The 18,153-nt window shown below is 51.0% G+C and overlaps 6 protein-coding genes across 6 annotated transcripts; 2 read left to right on the top strand and 4 right to left on the bottom strand.

The window, feature by feature from the left end:
• Window positions 1-449: 449 nt before the first annotated feature.
• K444DRAFT_647583 (TrkH-domain-containing protein) lies at window positions 450-2,964 on the bottom strand (the record flags this gene model as incomplete). Its single annotated transcript, XM_024885362.1, has 5 exons — window positions 450-1,428; window positions 1,474-1,541; window positions 1,600-1,669; window positions 1,723-2,579; window positions 2,650-2,964. The coding sequence occupies 5 exons, from the start codon at window positions 2,962-2,964 to the stop codon at window positions 450-452; spliced, it is 2,289 nt and encodes a 762-aa protein (XP_024728340.1).
• A 1,017-nt stretch (window positions 2,965-3,981) lies between these two features.
• Window positions 3,982-5,815, bottom strand: K444DRAFT_232004 (uncharacterized protein). Its single transcript, XM_024871233.1, has 2 exons — window positions 5,076-5,815; window positions 3,982-5,021 (listed from the first exon to the last, which is right to left on the bottom strand). Exons 1-2 carry the CDS (start codon window positions 5,624-5,626, stop codon window positions 4,151-4,153), a joined length of 1,422 nt encoding a protein of 473 aa, XP_024728341.1. The 5' UTR covers window positions 5,627-5,815; the 3' UTR covers window positions 3,982-4,150.
• Window positions 5,816-6,005: 190 nt separating this feature from the next.
• Window positions 6,006-6,654, top strand: K444DRAFT_636737 (uncharacterized protein; the record flags this gene model as incomplete). The annotated part of the gene is made up of 2 exons (XM_024884040.1): window positions 6,006-6,131; window positions 6,190-6,654. 2 exons carry the CDS (start codon window positions 6,006-6,008, stop codon window positions 6,652-6,654), a joined length of 591 nt encoding a protein of 196 aa, XP_024728342.1.
• Window positions 6,655-10,057: 3,403 nt separating this feature from the next.
• On the bottom strand, window positions 10,058-12,881 carry K444DRAFT_546224 (WD40 repeat-like protein; the record flags this gene model as incomplete). Its single annotated transcript, XM_024876205.1, has 2 exons — window positions 10,058-11,817; window positions 11,864-12,881. 2 exons carry the CDS (start codon window positions 12,879-12,881, stop codon window positions 10,058-10,060), a joined length of 2,778 nt encoding a protein of 925 aa, XP_024728343.1.
• A 334-nt stretch (window positions 12,882-13,215) lies between these two features.
• On the top strand, window positions 13,216-13,866 carry K444DRAFT_620550 (uncharacterized protein). The gene has a single exon (XM_024881730.1). The coding sequence runs from the start codon at window positions 13,293-13,295 to the stop codon at window positions 13,536-13,538; it is 246 nt and encodes an 81-aa protein (XP_024728344.1). The 5' UTR covers window positions 13,216-13,292; the 3' UTR covers window positions 13,539-13,866.
• A 1,773-nt stretch (window positions 13,867-15,639) lies between these two features.
• On the bottom strand, window positions 15,640-17,006 carry K444DRAFT_707796 (uncharacterized protein; the record flags this gene model as incomplete). Its single annotated transcript, XM_024888169.1, has 1 exon — window positions 15,640-17,006. The coding sequence occupies exon 1, from the start codon at window positions 16,891-16,893 to the stop codon at window positions 15,640-15,642; it is 1,254 nt and encodes a 417-aa protein (XP_024728345.1). The 5' UTR covers window positions 16,894-17,006.
• Window positions 17,007-18,153: the final 1,147 nt, after the last annotated feature.

Raw genomic sequence — 18,153 nt, forward strand, 5'->3', positions numbered from 1 at the left:
TCTAATTCAGAGGATGTTGGCTGAGGCCCTGACAAGGGTGAGTGGATATCAGGAATCTGTGGGACTCTCCGGATGGTTGAGTGAAAGTAGACTCATTCCTCTCAGTCACCAAACTCTCAACAACAGGCAAGAAATGGAAATTTAAAAGCATCTATCATTCCAAAATATACAAGAGATAGCCAGATGGCAATTATCCAACAAATCCCGGCGCGGAATATAAGGTCAAAGCCGTCTATTATACACCGCAACTTTTCCAAAATCGTCTCCTCCGCCTTCACCTCTTACCTCCTCTACCTTTCCCCTCGAAAGATCTGCATCTCGCAATCCTCAGGCTTGGTGGGTGAGTCTAAGCAGACACACTCGGCCTCCTCATACTCCTACTCCGTCTAAGCTGCTGATCCTCCTGCTCAAGTCAGCTTTCCTTTCCAGACCCTCAACCGTCAAAGATCTCATGTAATGTGGGAAAGTAAAAGATGACAACTCACCTCCTCCTTAACACCCATCGGCTCCCTATCATCCGGCAACCTCACCGCCCTATCCAACGCCACCGGCAGCCCGCGATGTCTCCCCCTAAGCATAACCGCGCACAGAATCACCTTGCTCGCCTTATGCCACCCCCCACAGAAACTATACGCCTGACTCGGCAACCCCGTCGAAATCCCCACGCAGCCGTATCCAGACACGACTTCGAAAGCGATGTTGAACACGCTATACGTGACGGGGTCGCGGTCGAAATTCGACACCTCGATGCAGGAGATGAAGAGGATGGCGAGGACGAGCCACCAGAGATCGTGCGCGAGCTGGCCGCGCACTTGTTGGCGGACGAACTGCGTGCCGGTGCTGGAAGAGGGAGGGGAAGGGGAGGAGAAGGGCCCGCCGAGGGCTTGTGTGCCGAGGGTGAGAGTGCGTTTGAATGTGCCCATTAGCGTGCCCAGCTTCGGCGGCTGCTTCTCTGCAGAATTATCCGGCTCATCTGCGTATATCCCCAGACTCCGTTCTTCGTAGACATTTGAATGCCGCATGGTGATCACGACGGGGTAGACGGAGATGTACATCATGATGACGTATAAAACTTGTAATCCGATTCGGAGGGTGGAGATGTTGACCACATAGAAACCACCGGATCGGACGGCTAGGGCTTGGAATAGTCCGTCCAGGACGCGGTAGTGGCTGGGGATGGAGTCCGTGGCTGGGTTGCCGATGTTGAGGAGCTCGAAGGCGGCCCAGTCGATGCCGTTTAAGATGACAACCATGAAAAGGAGCCACCAGGTTGGTTGGGAGGGGAAGAGGTTGGTGTAGACGCGGCGCGGATAGCGGAGCACGAAGCGGAGAGTGGCTTTGTACTCTGGGTGGACATCGGGGGAGGGGTAGATGGCGCAGAGGAGTTTGAGCATGCTCCACAGAATGAGTCTCAGGAAAAGGGGATATCTATATTTCTCAGCTTCTCAACATCATCTAAAGCAATGGGCTTACGCAGTGTTTCCAGCCAAGATCAAGAGACCCATCGTGATGAGTGTGTAGACTGAAGTCTGGAACGGGATCTAGTTTTGTTAGTTGAACTGAAAGGGATGAGGATTGGGGAAGGGGATGGAGGACTACCATATTCGCGTCCAACAAGCTCATCCCCGAGTTATTGAATGCAGAAATAGCATTGAACGCACCAAGCCACCTGTCCTCTCATTAGCACTTTTCCCACCCTTTTCCTCAAACATCAGAACTCACCAAGGATTAATCCCATTCCCCTCCGCAATAGCACGCTTATTATACGCCGTATACGCGCCTAACCCCAGACTACCCAATAACTGCCACAACACAAAATAAATCGGCACCACCCACCCCAGCAGCGTGATAGCCCTATACTCCACCCCGCCCAAATGTTCTCTCTCCGCTCTGCTCAGGCCAAAGAACTGTGCGTTCCTGCCTGTTGTATGCCGGGTGAGATAATGCGGATATATTTGATTGCTCAACCCCTCTCTAACCACTTCTTCCTGTTTTCCCATTTTCTTCTCACCGCGTTGGACGAGCCCACTAGCGTTGCGGAGCCGGTAGGCGGTGGAATTGGGGTGTGCGCCTACGCCAACAAACGACAGGACGCGGCGGTGGGAGAGAGGCTCAAGGGGAGGCTCGGGCACATATCGCATGATGGAGATGCGATCACTGGTGCCACTGCCTCTTCTCGGACGGACACCCTCATCTACCACCGGCGCCGCTCCCCCTCCCACACCAGCAACAAGAGTACTCCCACTCCCCTGGCTCCCTCCCACCTCCACGCCTGTGGTCTGCCCAGGCACATCCTCGAGGACATGCCCAGCAGACCCGTTTTCCGGCCCAGGAGTCGGATCACGCGGTCCTGAATGCCTGCTCTCGAACCCGCTCCGATCAAACGGCTCCCCAACCTTGCGCTGCTCCTGCAACCTCTCATTGACAGGGACTTCTCCCGTCGATGCACGACGAATACTAGACAGGCTCCGTCTCCGCTGTCTATTCTCTCTCTGCCGTCTCACCACGCCCTTAAACCTTGACTCAAAGACCCTCTTCCTCGTAAGAACCGTGCCGATAGAGACAAAAATGCTGCTTCCCTAAAGTATCTCACACCGTCAGCAACCTCGTCTGAATCTCGCCACTAGTGCAGATCACGGGATCACTTACAATCATGATCAACAGCCACAGCAAGAACTGCTGCCCAGTAGTCATCTGGCTCAGATTAACCGTATTCAGACCGGCCTCGGTCATCGCAGACACAACTAAAAACAGCGAGTCCGTGTATCCGATGGCATACTCGGGCGTCGACATGCCGTAGAAGATGAGCGAGGTGACGAGACACACGGAGATGAAGTAGGCGTAGTGAACCGTGATGAAGTTCAACGGAGGCAAATAAGCCGTGACCTTCCGAAGGGTTGAGCTATCTTCAATCCTGCGCTTCAAGGAGCGGAGCGTTGAGCGCAGGGGAAGGGAGGGCGCCATTTTTGATGATCGATGGTCAGCGACGAATGGGGTTGGTTCCTCGGTGAGGGATACTTTTGGCTGGGTTCTTTCGTTGTTGTAAATAGATGCTTTTTAAGGTGAGTTGCTTTATCCAAAAGATGTGCTGTTTATCTTTGAGATGTTGAAGTGAAGCGGTCAACACTCAAAATTCGAGATGCGGTCTAGTCTTGGCTCTTTCACCCGACGCGTCGGGCTAGAGCGCGCTATGTATTGCGGTTCGGACCGAGAATCATCCTTTCGGATTACGCTACTCGTGCGGCATTTGATTGAAGTCGAGTTGAGGGCTCTGTAAGGACAGGAACCCGCTAGGGAAGAGATCCAGCCTTGCGAATGTGGGGTGGTTGAAGATTCGAGGATTGTGTGTTGTCAGGAGGTGAAGTGCATCAGCCATTTTTCTTGGCATTCGAGTTCAGCCTCTTTCATGAAATTGGCCGAGGGTAAAGGGACGAGAAACTAGTACCGCGACTGAGAGCAAGGGTCTTGGGTGGTTATCGTCCAAATTCACTAGAGGGAGCGTTGCGTCACTGTATTTGAAGGTAGATCGAAACATTGAAATAGCCAACGTGCTCTTATTCATCTCTATATCTACTCCCCATTCCCCTTCATCCTCCTCTCATATCTCCATGCCTTCCACCCAGCCCTAAACTCATGCTTCCACTTCCGCCACACCACAAAGACAAAAAAGATATAGGTCATATGAACCCATCCAGAACGCCGCTGTATCCGGCCTCGGAACCATCCTCGGCACAGCAAAATGTCCTATTGATCTCACATATATTGCTTCACCCCATCTTCTTTCTCTTGACGGATAAAATAAAATTACGATAAAGCCCTTAGAACGCCATGACAAAGTAAATACCCCCAATGAATGCAGCCGCCTCTAGCCTCTAGCGTACAGGCCTGTGAAAACAGGCAGAAGATGATTTTTGGTGATATTGATTGAACGACGGGATTAAGAAACAATCATTTTGTCCTTGGTATGCGTTCGTATATGCGTGCGTATGTATGTGTATCGTGTATCAGTCGTGAAGCGTTGATACTTGGGCGTGTCGACTCGGCGCTTCAGGTCTTTGCGATGATGGCTGGCTCGAGGACTTGGCCCGACGTGACCTCGACTTTGTCGGGTCGGTGTGTGATGGAAGGGATGGACGATCGTGATTCGTTTTCAAATTCCACGTTGGTGAGGATCCCGCGGTGGGAGGCGTGGACCATTCTCATTTCTGGCATTGATCCATTCCTGAGCACCGCTCTGTCGACCAGCAGGCTGCTCAGCAGGCAGCTTCTGATCGGATCCGCTTCCTCCGGATGGGGGAGGGTTTCCCCCACCTGGGTAATTCATGGTTGCTGGATCGACTGGTCGGAGGTTGTGGACGACGGATTGAGTAATTGATGCCACGACGTATCCTCGGAGTTCCTTGTCTTCCCTGCTATCCTCCTTCTCAAGACGGAATCGTTCGTCCTTTGCCATGTTCGATCTTCGTAGCATGCGGATCTCATTTTGGATGTAGAGCATGACTTCCTCGGGACATCGGTTCCGTTCAAGTGCCTGCTCAGTCTTTCGCACATAGCGGCGAGTGACATCTGTTGCGCCGTCAATTGAGAAGGCGATGCAGTAAGACATCTTCTTGCCCCATCCCTCAGCATATAGTCGTGGGTTGTCCCAAGCCTCTTCACAAACGTCGACATGGATCCATCGTTTTTGCATCTCAGAATAAACCTCCGTCCAGATGTGGTCCTCGGCATTCCAGACCCATCTAACGCGACCTCCGACTGCTCGACATAACATGCTGAAAACGTTGGCCCATTCTCCACATCGTCCTTTCCTGGTTTGGAGTAACCGCCACACATCACCGTAGCGTGGAAACCTTTCATAAGCTCCACAATCACCAGCGGAGCATCGGTATAATTCGACTCGGAGCGCTCCGTATGCTGACTCGTCGGGTGTGGGAGGTGTCATCCCTTGGGCAATTGTTGGTGAAAGACAGACCGAACATGGGGGATTGTTGACCCATGAGAAGAACGATCGCTTGAACCATCTAGGTCAAAGTCAGCAACTGATCGTCAATTGAGCATAGGATCAGGCAACATACCTTAATAATGCACGGATGACACAGTCTTGATAACCCCACTCAGGCTTCCGTCCATCTCCCATGCTCTCAGCCTGCGCTTGCAGCACCTGGCTTTCCTCTTCTGCCTCACCATATATTCTATCCAGCGGGATAACCTGCAACGCTTCGTCTAACAACCCAGGGTTTTCGTACTTCATAGGTGTCAATGATAATGAGATTAATAGGTTTCTGAACTTCTGCGACTGCGCATCGGCAGGTGCTGACGGGATCTTGGGTAGATTTCGCAACGACGCGTAGGAAGGAGGAGTTGCGCTGAATTGAGAGGCACTCGATGTCGATGGTCGGTAGCCTGGTGACTGTGGAGGGTTGAGCGATTGAGAGGCTGCGGCTCGAAGGTTGCTCGACGAAGCGCTCTCTCGCGGTGATGGTGACGAGGTCCGTGATCGCGATCGGTCGAGTTCGTTCAGACGTTTCGTCCGCAATAAGCCCTCGAACTGTACCCGCAAGTCCTTTGCCCATTGCTCGTCGTACTCGCCGTTTTGCGATGAGCCGAATCCTGATGAGTCGGCCATTATGGCGTCGCACTTGAGGTGATGTGAAGGGTGTTGACTTTGTCCTCGATTCCCCTAGATGCCCACCGCTCCGCTGCTTCTCTCTGTCCAATGTTGATTGTTGCCGTCGATTCTCCGTCCTGGAGCGCCTGGGTTGGGAGTGTTGGAGGTGAGGGAAGGTTGTTGAAAGAGCGTGAGGTCCCTGAGAGGGCTGTGTAGAGGTCGTCAAGTGGCGGATTGCGACGACTTCTCGCTTACGGGTTCAGGCGCAGCGTAAGAATAGAAAACTGCCCGTGGGAAGTCCGAACGGCAGGACTGAGGGTCAGCGTTGGCTATGAAGTGCTGTCTGTATATTATGAGAGTCGTCTCCAGCACGGGTGTAGGTAGTTAGGTAGGAGTGATGTGTGCGGGCGACGACGAGGTGACGGGTGTGGTGGTTCGGTTCGTAGGCAGGGACGGAGAGAGGGAGGGAGAGAAGCGTCGTGGCTTGCCTGCTCCGTCAGACAAACTCTCGCGCCGACTAATGGTGGGCGAGGACGCGCACTGGTGTGGAGGGCCGACGGCCTTGTCACTTTTGGGTGCAGTGTCCAGCAGCGGAGACTTCTTTGCGTTTGCGGGCAGCGGGATTGCCTGCTGGGAAGGGGGGGAGGGGGTCGTCCTGGGATGAATGGGACTGGGGGGTTCCTCCGCTTCGCCTGGCTTGCCTGCTTGCCTGGCTTGTCCTGAACTGGCGAGCGACGCCGGGAGGAGCGAGCAGTGAGGAGCGAGGAGCGAGGATCGAGCAGCGTGGAGCACACACAGACTGGACGGACAGTGGACGGGCTGGACAGACAGGCTGCAGCCTGCAGCAGCACAGCGCGCAGGCAGTGGAGCGGCCCCCGCGGCGAGATTGGTTGGATTGGGCTGTTGGTGGCCGGCTCGCTGCGCGTGGTTGGCTGGAGGTGGCCTGCTGGCGATTTCGTGCAGGCTTGGCAGGCGAGCGTCGTCAGCTCCCACAACCTCCTTGCCTCAGGAGCCAGGACCACCCCCCCGAAAAATGGGCCCCCTAAATAGACTTCCGGCTCAAACAGCCACTCCGGAGCCGTCGCTCTCTTGATTACTCTCCCGAATCAGCTGCGCGGCGAGTGGAACTTTCTTCTGGTCGGTGTTGCGCCTGTTGGCCCTGATGAGTGAGTGTTGACGTTGTCGACGTTGTCGACGTTCAACTCTGGATTCTGCTCGTTGCTTGGCACCTGGAAAGGGGGCAGTTTCGCCGGAAGTGGTTCTTGTATGACGGAGAAGAATAGTGCGGATGCTGTGCCCAATGAAAATATCAGACGAAACAAGCTTGACTTTGATATCGCTGAACTCCCTTCTGGTATGAGGCCGAAGTAAACCGTTGATCCCAGTCGTCCACGTCGCAGCCTTGCGCCGTGAGCTCGAATTCCACCACACGTGATTTGAGGGGATGGGGTACAGGATTCTGTAACTTCACTGGTTTGAGGCGCAGAGGAGTCTCACTGGATTTGAAGTGTGGACTGACGAAGCATACGCAGATCACAGTCTTTTTGTTTCCGGATATCAGCAGAGCCGTGATCCCTTAAAGTAATGCGCCGAGTCCGCTGTTCGCAAATGCCCATCCACCTTTCACTCTCTGTTTCGCCCCATAGGCAAAGAGTTTGATACGCAAGCAAGTAAAGAAACAGAGTTCATCTTACGCATTCTGGCCACCCGCGCAATCGTTGTCTTGCCTAGAAAGATTTTCGTCCAGCTTACCTGACCTTACCTTCGTCGTACGAGTATGTGTACGTGATCTTCGCCATCTCTTGGCATCTGTGGAACTGAGACATCGCCAACATGCTCCGCGGCTCCGCCATACAGCCAAAAGCCTTTCGCACCGCCCGCATTCACAAATTCACAATAGATTAACCCATATCTCCCCGTCAGCGGAACCATAATATAACTCTCGGTCTTTTCCTCTCCCTCTTCATTAAAAATGTTGATTGCTCTCGACGATCCATTTTCCGCTTGGTCGAAGGACACGCGTCGATGTCTTGGCAAAGCTTAGCGCCGCCGCTAGCTTGCGTGGACCAGAACCCCTGGCTGCCTCGCTTACCTCCTGGACTTTCCTCCCTACCGAAAAAGTACTGCAAAGCCAAAATTAAGCATCAGGCGAGAGACGAACATCAAACACCAAACGAAAAAGCTTGGTATTAATCTACCTGCAACAGGAAGCACTCTCCTCCGTAGCTGGGAATAAAGTTGGGAATCGTCTTGCCTTGAGTTAAGGTTGGCGTTTCGGCGGGGTGAGGTGGACGTTTCTTACGAAAGCTGTGGCGAGTGGGCATCAACTGACCCTATCCCGGACTCCTGAACAAACTGACTGTTGAAAAATTTGGAGATGCCCTTACTAATCTAGTTACCTTTCACCGCCCCTCTCGCCAAACCACAACTTCTCTCTGTCCACCGTCCAGCAGACTTCGGCGGTAGAAAGTCCCCGTTGTGGCGTGAGTCCGTGGCGGCGTCACCAGTCCTCCGCATTTTAAGATTGAACAGGCCCATCTTCGTCACACCGTCACCTTGTTCGGCTTCAGGCGCGAGGTTAGGGCTCATCACGCCGAAGCAGCGATGAGCACAGTCTGGCACTTGCAAAGCAACTGAACTTCCACTTCCACTTCGACGTGCACTATCTGCTCCCCAACCACTGAAATCTCCATGATATCCACTTACCTCCTCCCTCGGACTCTTCTCCGACTCCTCCCGAGCACAAATTGAATCCCTAGTCCCTAAGTCAATTGTGGCTTGTGAAAATATGGGTCTGGCTCAACCTCACTCCACATCCATTTTGAGTTTGAGCCTCATCATCCTCATTTCTTTCGAGATCCACTTCTACTTGCACACGTCGTCTTGACATCTTGACATCTTGCCGTCTCAAAGTCTCTCTCCCCCTCAGAGTATTCGTACCACAGGACCAACTTCGGCGCAATCACCACCGAACAATCCTCTTCTGTACAATAGATGATAGATCAGTTCAACCGGTAACATTGCTTACACGAACTTGACATCCGGTCGTGCACGACGCGCGTATATCTATCCCTTCGCTTCTCGCCGTGCTCTGTGCTCTGTGCCGCCCTAGGTGACAGCTCACCGACCTCACACCTTCCACATACTTTCTGCTAACCTTCGAGAACGCCTCGGCATGTATTTACCCGAATCAGGAAGGCCGATGCAGTGAGCCGATGGTGCGTAGGACTCAACCTTCACCGTAAAAGTAAGGAAGCGAATACTGGAGAAGATCCATTGAAGCGACAATAGGACTGTCTCCTTGAACTCCATAGAAGCTCGCCAAACTGCTAGTCCGGTCTCATGAAAGGGCAAAAATCAATATTCAGCGTCTGGCTGCTTCATTGTCCAATGGCTTCAAAAAGAGAATTCCCCCACTCGGGAGTCGTAATTTACAATGAAGCAGACTTTATTCGAACAAGCCAATGAAGAGAGGCTGTGGGGTGATAAACCTTCTTCTGGACTTCTTCCGCATCTGCACTTGTAAGAACTTGCTTCGACAGTGTTCTCGACCTCATCTCAGCCAAGTGGCTTGCTTGCACTTCAGTGCTCACCACACTTGTTGTGGCTTCCCACCTCCCTTCGCACACCTCACTCAACCCTTCGGATCCAGACCCTCAATATACACACCCCTTAATTGACTCGGATTCGCACTCGCACTCCTCCTCGTCCAGAAACCCAAATATCACGTGCACGCACCGAGCGCGAGCTCTCTGACGCGCGTCTGCCGCCTCCACGCCGGTATCCCAGGCCTAGGTACCCCTCCAGCTCATCACCGATAAACCTTCGGTCCATGTAAGACTAATGGTAATTTATGGTCGTCCCGAGGAAGTCCCGCTCTGCCGCCTGCAGCCCGCGACGCCAGTGAGGCAGACCCTGTCTCCCACTTTATGGGTCAACGTCGTGGAATAACAGAGACCGTATTTGCTGAGTATGTACTGTATGTATCTCTAGGCAACCCAATTTGACTTTATGGGGTGCGTACCTCTGTTCGAGATTCGTACTCGGCACTGTCTCGTACATCTCACACGTGATGTATTGGCCCTTGGCCATGAACGAGGAGCGAGGGAGATGTCGAGGCGAGAGAAAATGAACGATGAGGAATTGAATTGCGGCCTTCGGTACATGCCAGACAGCAGCTTGCTACCTCTCTCGTACAGCTCGCACGTGAGATGGTGGCTCTTCGTCAGTCATGCGTAAAAGATCCAGCGCGGCGTCAACGCAAGAGAATGAGCGGTGAAGCAGGAAAGCAAGGTACTTGATGAAAGAATGCAGAACGTTGACATGAAGAAAAGCGGCCAACGGAACCGGCCTGCGTCAGTCTCTCATGCATTCATGTTACTCCCCATCGCCAACCACTCTTCACCAAACACTACATACAGCACCTTTCTTTACTCGAATCATCAGACTTCACAACCCCACCTCTCTATCCCTCCATTCCTGCTCCCCCTCCCACCTCCCAGGCAACCCCGCCTCCCAAGCTGGCCGCTCCACAACCGCGACCTCGGGTCCCAGTCCCTCTTCGCCTTCGCCGATAAGAACAACACCCATAATCGGGCGATATTTAAAGGTGTGCCAATCATGCGGTCGGGGTTCATAGCTACTGCCCCCTCCTTTTCCACGCTTGCCGCCATCTTTACTTCCTCTCCTCAATAAAGACAAGTCGGGTAGGTCAGGGGTGTTGGTGTCCGAGTCGACGTCCATAGAACCCTGGATGAGCTGGGAGTCCTCCTCGACTTCTTCGTGAATGACACGCTTCATGGACCGGGAAATGCCCATCCCAAGTTGAGAATCGGGGATTGCGCCTCCCGCGCCAGAAGCCCGCTCTCTCCCCCCACTTCCGCCGCCATTGCCATTTCTCTTTCGCTTCTTACTGCCATTTACCACCACCCCTCTCTCTCCTCCGTTCTGAGAGGAAGAGGAAGGCAAGTCCCGCGAGAGATCAAACATCCATATCCACCCCACTGAATATAACCACACCCTCTCTCGTCCAAGACTTAAATCCCAAATGCATCCCCGGACAGTTTCTAGCGTCCTCTTAAACTCCTCCGGGAACACAGAGGTAGGGTTTCTCCTCGACCAATCAGACAAGCTTCCTTTCAGGACCTCGAACTCGTAGATTTGAGAGGTAGAGGTTATGACTAAGAGCCTAGCTTCACCGCCTGGTAAGGAGTGGGAGATAGGGTTTGGATTGTTTCTCGTAGAGTGTAATGCCACTGTGCCGTTCGGGAGTTTAGAGCTGGTGGCGGAGGGACGGAATGAGAGCACAACAGGTGCGGAGGGTAGCTTTGGGATGAGGGCGGCGGATGGGTTGCGTCTCCATGTTTGGCCGCATATCGTCTGCTTCTTGGCATTCCCTTCGTCTGGGTCGTCTGAGTCGGATTCTGACTCGCAAGAGGAGGAGGGAGAGGACGAAGGTGACGCGGCTTCCGAGAGGTTGCTAGGGAGGGCTTGAGAAAGGTCCTCCTGCCCGGTGAGGACGAACGTATCGATGTGCCCTGATATGTCACTCACCGCCAGGATCCTGCTGTCTGCTGAGAAAGCAAGTTGCGCTATTGTTCTGTCGTAGGTGCCGAGGCCGCCCAGGAGGATGTGTTTCTCTGTTTTCCGGTCGAGACGAGTAAGTTTGGTAGGTTTAGGGTGGAAGGTGGGTGATGACGCGGAGGAGGTGCCTGAGGTGAGGAGGCGAAGAAGGAGGATTTGGCTGTCAGGTCGGATTATGCAGAGCCATTTTCCGTTTGGAGAGAATTGGATGAGTCGTGCGCCTGAGCAGCAGGTGCTTGGGCCTGGGAGTTTGGAGACTCGTAGGATGTCTTCTTCTACTTTTGGTCGCAGTTGGAAGAGTTTGATTTCTGAGTTTGTGGATACGGCGAGGAGACTTCCTTCCGAGTTCAATGCTGCAGATGTGATGTTTGCTTCGCCTTTGATGAGGATCTTGGCGACTAGTTTTCGTCCTTGGGGTGGTTTATTCTCGATATCCTCGTCGTTGTCGGTGCAGTCGGGATCTTTTCTGATGTGCCAGATATGTATTTCTCGATCCCACCAATTCATCATCAATCCATGCTTGGGAGCACTGCGGATCAAAGTATCCTGTGGAAGGAATGGCAATGAACGCTGGTTTTCAAATCCGTATTGTCCTAGTGGTACCACAGTGGGTGCAGCATCGGGACCTGTCGATGTCAGTAATGTTCGAAATTTCCAACAAGTCAATCTTACCTCCAGATACTATGACACTCAACCCACCTCCCTCGAAGCTCGCCATAGTTTTCACATCATGAGTGTGAAATCTTCGATGCGCAACCTCTGCCCATCGACCTTTTCCTTTGCCTGCTGGCTTGTATACCACAGTCCTCCTGTCCATACCTCCGCTAAATATCGCTGACCCGTCAAAATTCGTGGCTAAACTCAATACATCCTGTTGATGTGACTTTATCCTCTGTCTCAACGTGTACAGCTTCCCATCCCATATCTTGATCTCCCCAGTTGAGTCGCCAGAGACAATCGTACCATCCCGCAGAGCCTTCACAGACCAGACAATGATCTCTTTCGGCCCTCCTTTCGGTCCAGATCCCAGTGTCATATTCCTCACCGTTGACCCATTTCTGATGTCATATATTCGAATTGTGCTATCCGTACACCCTGCGACAACAATATTTCGATTCTGGAAGACAACGCTTATGACCTTGGCCTTTTTCGCTGAAGGTCGGACAAGAACCCGTTGTAATTGAAGGTCTTCGTCCTCCGTCGAGTATAACACCAATGCGCCATCAGTACAACCTGCAATCAAGCGTTGCCCTACCCATTGGCCTGGATCCGCACCCTTCTCGCTCTTCGAAATAGGTGGCTGAGCAGCAATGCACCATATCTCGCCATGGTTTCCGCTTGCCTGTCGCAGAGGTCGACCTTTTGCAAAATCCCACTCCGTGACAGTTGTAGTGTACCCAATGCTGAAAAGCCTCGATTTCCCAATGAATATCTTGCCATCGACCTCCTCAGTCGGATCCTGAGTCCACACAAGCCCATCAATACTCCGATCTTTGCCTCCTCGGATTATTGTCTCCTGCAGCCATGCTCCACCCTGCGGATTCCATAATTCGATATCGCCGTTTGCGCGCCCAACTGCAAGCCTCGGAGGCGCAGCTTTTTGGTCCTTGGAGATGTGCGAGTGCGAAAATGCCAAGGCATTGATTGTCGAAGGCGGAAAGGGCACGAATCGACAGCGGTGGATGTCCATGGCGCTGGTGGAAACGATCAAGTTCTTCGAAAAAGTTCTTGAAGTTTTGAAGATAAACTGCCGGAAGTGGGTCAAGGCGGTGAGAGGATAAAATTGAGACATTTTGGATAAATTCACCTATTGAAGAGGAGGAAAGCGGGTCGTCATTCTAATAAAGCACACTAAAATTCTAAGTAGAAACCAAAGCTCATCTCTCAGCTCTCAAACATCAATCTCTTCCATCTGCAAGCAATCATTTTTCCTTTCTGCCTAGCATATGAGTCTTCAGGATGAAAACTTTCACATATCGAAATTTCCTCTGCTTAACAGGATTTCTCGAAGTCGAGTCCCATCGTCCTAACCAACTACGCGATACTCGAGTCAAGCTGCCCTTTCATTGCGTTCATCCCCTTCTACACATTAGTTCAGAGAATGACTCGGGTTTCTACCCGCCTCATTATTCTTATCCTTATGATCGAGTACATTAACCTTCTCCCGGATGGCTTCCAAAGTTGTGTCAAAAATGAAGAAATAGACGGCAAGACGCTTAACACCAAGCCACCCAACATACACCAGATAGTATTTCCAGCCCGCATGTTGCAAGTCAATGAGGCTCACAAAGCTATTGACAAAGAACGAGGCCTATCCAATAATCATCAACGGAACCAGTCCTTTTGACCGCATCGGATATGGCCGTATTCGTACTAAGTGGCCAATGACCTCAATTCCAAAATGCTGAACAGTTCAGTTTACAAATTCATCTTACTCCGCCCATGAGCCTTTGTCAACTGCGGGTAATGCGATACTTCAACAACACTCCTCGACCAAAAACTCGCACCCCTCTTTGGACTCATCCATAGCACTGCCGCGTCTCGGTCATTCCATTGGTGAAGAAGGCATAGCACAGGGCATCTGGCATCTCGGTGCTCTGCAAACCATTTCCAACTACGCTTCCATGACTCCGGAACAAATCGTGGCAGGCTCAGCTGTGGGTCAGGTGTTCGACTGGCAGTTCAATATAGGAAGATCGAAGCAAAAGTGAAAAGATTCTAGCCAGGATCGAAGCACTGAGCTATGAATTGAATTTATAGCCTTGACTCTTGACTCTCCCGTCTCTGAAAGAGGAAGGTGATGAGAGACAAGGACAGGTTTGGCGACGCGGGAAACGCCCACGATTCTCCTGCCTAGGAGTCCGCGTCCTATGCTCGCAGGGCGACAGGACTCTTGCTGCAGGAGATCTGACTTGGACTGAAACTTTGGACCAGCTAACAAAATGCAAGGCGTTGCCAATTGTACTGAATGGGGCCCTGATTCACGAAGATGCCTATCTTACATCGAAGTACTCGCCGAGCTTGAAGGGACCTCTTTTTCGAGCGATCTTTGGGAATAAGTGCAGATGCTGCACCGCCAGCAGTGTGCACCCTATTGGAAACCGCAAATACGGAAGTAATTTTCCATCTGGAGGTCTACGTCGACAGTAGTATCATGTCAGGTACGGATGTGGTCAAGGATCTGTGTTTTTGTGCAAAAGCAGTGGGTGTTGGAAGAGTGGCCTTGTATGGGATCGGAGCTGGTGGAGTAAAGGGTGTCGAGAGAACATTTGAGTTGCACATTATGTCGCGCCTTGCTTACATTCGAATTATTACAAGCAGAGATTGAGATGTCTATGCGTCTTCTAGGAGTGGAGAAAATTGAGGGCCTCGGACCATAACATGTAAGTTCTTCATATACTTGTTTCTTAAGATTGCCTGGCTCTAAAACATGAATCCAGATCAATTCTCAAGCATTAGTAAGAGGTACTTTCGGTGGGACTAATATCTGGAGCAGATCTGGAGCAGCTCTTGCTGAGATTGAGATCAAAGTTGTGGAGACTGTCAGCTGTTGGAAATGATTAATCTCTCCTCCGCCTCCTGATTCTTAAACGATTTTCTACTCTGAGTTAAATCTAACACGATTTGAAGTTAAAGACCGTAGCTCGAAATGAATCATTTCAAGTTCAGCTTCAAAACCTCTTTCGCAAGTGAAAGAGCTCGCACTCGTGCTCGATTAACCCCGCAATGGGGGTGGCACAATCTCAAAGATAGGGGATTTCTTCTCGACTCCTCCCATCTTTCCAACACCACGCCACTGTAACCTCCCCTGAACTTCTTTGGAGAGCAGCCTCCGTTCTTGAGCATTGAGACACCCGCGAGCATCTATTCGGCAAGTTTCCCCGACGAAGGCAGTGGCGGTGCGTGGACTGGAAAGAGAACATTGATCGAACTATATCGCTGAGTATTTCTGGAGCATTGGCGTGTTTTCACATTGAGAAGTCTCTTGTAAAATTATCTATCCCGGTGGTTTGATTCTTCGTTCTGCAACTTGAAACTCCTCTCTTATTGTTCTCATCTACGCAAAATATCTTTGGGGATGCTGAAGGTTAAGAGCGATCAGATCATTGATGAAGCAGGGCAGCCTGTCATTCTGCCGGGCACATGTCTTGGGGGATGGCTGAAGTGACTCTGCTTTACTCTGCCAGATCATTGATGTCACATGTCTATTTGGGGCCCTGCCAATTTTTGATGGGTTTTGTTATTAATGCTATTTTCGCTGTATCTCTCAGACATGGGGACTTGCAAAATTTTTGGTGAGCTTTGTCACTCATATTTTTTCCCTCGCTCTATAGAGCCTGAGCAGTAGATGCAGAAGCAGAAGCAGAACGGGCATCTCTTGGGCTTACCATCAAGCACAACCTTACCGCTGGTGGCTGGTCTGCAGCGGAGGGCGAGATGCGGAGGAATTAGTTGTATTCACCGCGACCGTGCTCTGAGTCCTCTCCTCTCTTGTTATATCCACCGCGGCCGTCCTCTAAGTCAACTCTCTTGTTGTATCCAACGCGTCCGTTCTCTGCCTTTGCAGTTGGCGCAGTATTGTAGTCGATGCCACCGATAGTGAGAGTGATGAGCACACTGGTGCCGGATTTTGTCTTGGTCTGAGAAGAACCAGAGCTGTGACCTGGCGATGAAGTGAGTGCACTGACATCGGGGCCTGTCTTGGTGCCAGTCTCGGTATGGGAACCAAAGAGTCCAGCACTCAGAGGCACGTCCGTGATTGTGGTAATGCCAGTGCCGATTGTGTAAGGGATTCCTCCTTGATCAATGCATTCCAGTTTGGGATTGTCAGCACAAGGGGTTGGACCAAATACTGAGGGAGTCGTGAAGTCTCCACGCTGTGAAGACTCAATGGCCGAGGGAGTCTCAGTGTGTTGACTTCCAGTGGCGGAGGCAGTTCCCACTGTGAAAGTGTGTCCTCCTTGCACGATGCATTCCAACTTGGGATCCGAAGCACACACTGCTGGAGTAAGTTCCGAGGGAGAAGTAGGAATCCCAGGCAGTGAAGACACGCTTCCGGTAGAAGGCTGACTGTCTCGACCTCCAGAGGTGAAAGTCGATTGGGTTCCGTTCTGACATCGAGAGTTGGTCACTATGATTGTGACGGTCTTTGTAGCACAGAAAGTGTCGGAGCTATGGCTCGCAATTGACTCTCTGCCAATTAAATTTATTAAGGCAGATGTCGTTGGGAATGTGACGGAGCCATGGCTCGTGGTTGGCTCTCTGCCAATTGAGTTTTCTGGGGCAGGAATCGAGGGGAGAAACCATGTCTGGGTAGTGTATGACTTGGTTAGAGTTACCACAGGGCGCAGCGTAGTGCCGAACAAAGTGGTTGCATCACCACAGGCAGACTCTCCGTTTGGAAAAGTAATACAAGATTCTGAAGCTGCTGCTGCTGTTGCTGCTGGAAGCTTGAGGACTCGTGCGGTTGCGAGGGTCGAGATCAGGAGCACTGGGCTCAGGATAGTCTGGTACTTCATACTGCTGGAGTGTTCGAGAAGATTCCCGGTGTTTGGTCTTCTGGTAGAAGAAGTTTTGCAAAGCTGCAGGGCCGATAGTATCCAAGGAAGATGTGATTCTTTTGGTCTTGGGATGGTGGATGTGTGCGTTGCAGGAGTGAGATGGTCTGATGGGAACGAAGTTGGGTGGAAACTTCTTCCCATTGCCTACTATGATAATGATCTGTTTACTCTCCTGTTCTAAATATAATGGATTATTCCCGCTTCTACTTGTTCTAACCAAAGATATTTTCAGATTTATAGTAAGCAAATCAAAGCCCTTTTAAATCTTTCGAAACAACTGCTTCTTTGTTGGAGATAAGCTTCATTGACATAATTGTCGGGTTCAAAGAAAACAAGTTCACAGGTGAGTTTTGCTAAGTTCAAGCTTATTCCGTGTTTATTTTATTTTAGCAAGCGCACTGCATACAAAGAAATGACTCGATCTCCTGTTCACAATGGAGAAAGAAGCATCACGTGACACGCCCGTAAAAAGGAGAAGTCAATGCTGGCCAGAACACTTGTATTCAAAGCAAAGCCTAACCGAATATTAAAACCGTAGAATTGTGTGGCGTTGCTACTGCAAAATGCAGATCAAAGTCACTAGAATTTTAGAAGGGTGAGAGCGCGAGGAGTGTGGGTCCTCCCTCTCAGCTCCAGGGAGAATACAGAGTTTTGCGACTTTTATTCCGAAGCTCGGCACTTATATCCAGTACTGACATTTACTTGGTAAAAGAAGTGATTATTCATGACGTAGTTTTACTCTGCCATGGTTATAAGGTAATAGTTTTGCGTTGACTCCAACCTCGAAACAAAAAATATTGCAATAGCGAGTCAACCAAGCTTGGAAGGCCTCATATGAACCAAATGAAGAACACCTACTGTAACGAAGACTCTCGAGAACAAATAACAATGTTAGCCTCATCTAGGAACAAGAATCGCAGTTGGAATTGTTGTCAAGTACGAACTCCTCAAGCTTTAGGAAATCATTGTTTACCAAAGTGGGGATCAGAGCAAATTGGCGCCAAGGGGGAAAACGTAACAGAATCCCAAAACCTTCCTAAATGCGTGTTTCTCCCAATGCGTTAACTCTTAGATTCAAAAAGGAAGAAAACCTAGGAGCAACGTACAGGGTAAGGCTAACACCCAGCAATCTTAAACACTTTTCGATTATCGTAAGCGCATTAGCAACCCAATGGAACAAGGAACAGATTCGACTTTCAACTTCCTTCTGCATTTATATTCTTGTACTTAACTGGGAGTAAACATCAATCTCCTTGATTTTCAACTACTATTTGGTTCTTGGCACCGTGGCATATTCCACGATTACGAAAGTGAGCTCATCTGCCCTATGAACGATTGTGCCTCATCGAACTGCTGTACTTGTATTGTCTAAGAGGCGCCTTAATGGTCTAGTCGAATGCA

This window comes from Hyaloscypha bicolor (genome assembly GCF_002865645.1).
Source record: "Hyaloscypha bicolor E unplaced genomic scaffold K444scaffold_182, whole genome shotgun sequence".
Classification (NCBI taxonomy): domain Eukaryota; kingdom Fungi; phylum Ascomycota; class Leotiomycetes; order Helotiales; family Hyaloscyphaceae; genus Hyaloscypha; species Hyaloscypha bicolor.

What these genes read in the sequence shown, in the direction of transcription:
- K444DRAFT_232004 (XM_024871233.1), bottom strand. Translation starts at nt 5,626, where the DNA reads ATGGCCGACTCATCAGGATTCGGCTCATCGCAAAACGGCGAGTACGAC. An exon ending in GTCATCCGTGCATTATTAAG is followed by an intron (nt 5,022 to 5,075) that starts GTATGTTGCCTG and finishes ACTTTGACCTAG; the next exon opens with ATGGTTCAAGCGATCGTTCT.
- K444DRAFT_620550 (XM_024881730.1), top strand. Translation starts at nt 13,293, where the DNA reads ATGACTCGGGTTTCTACCCGCCTCATTATTCTTATCCTTATGATCGAG.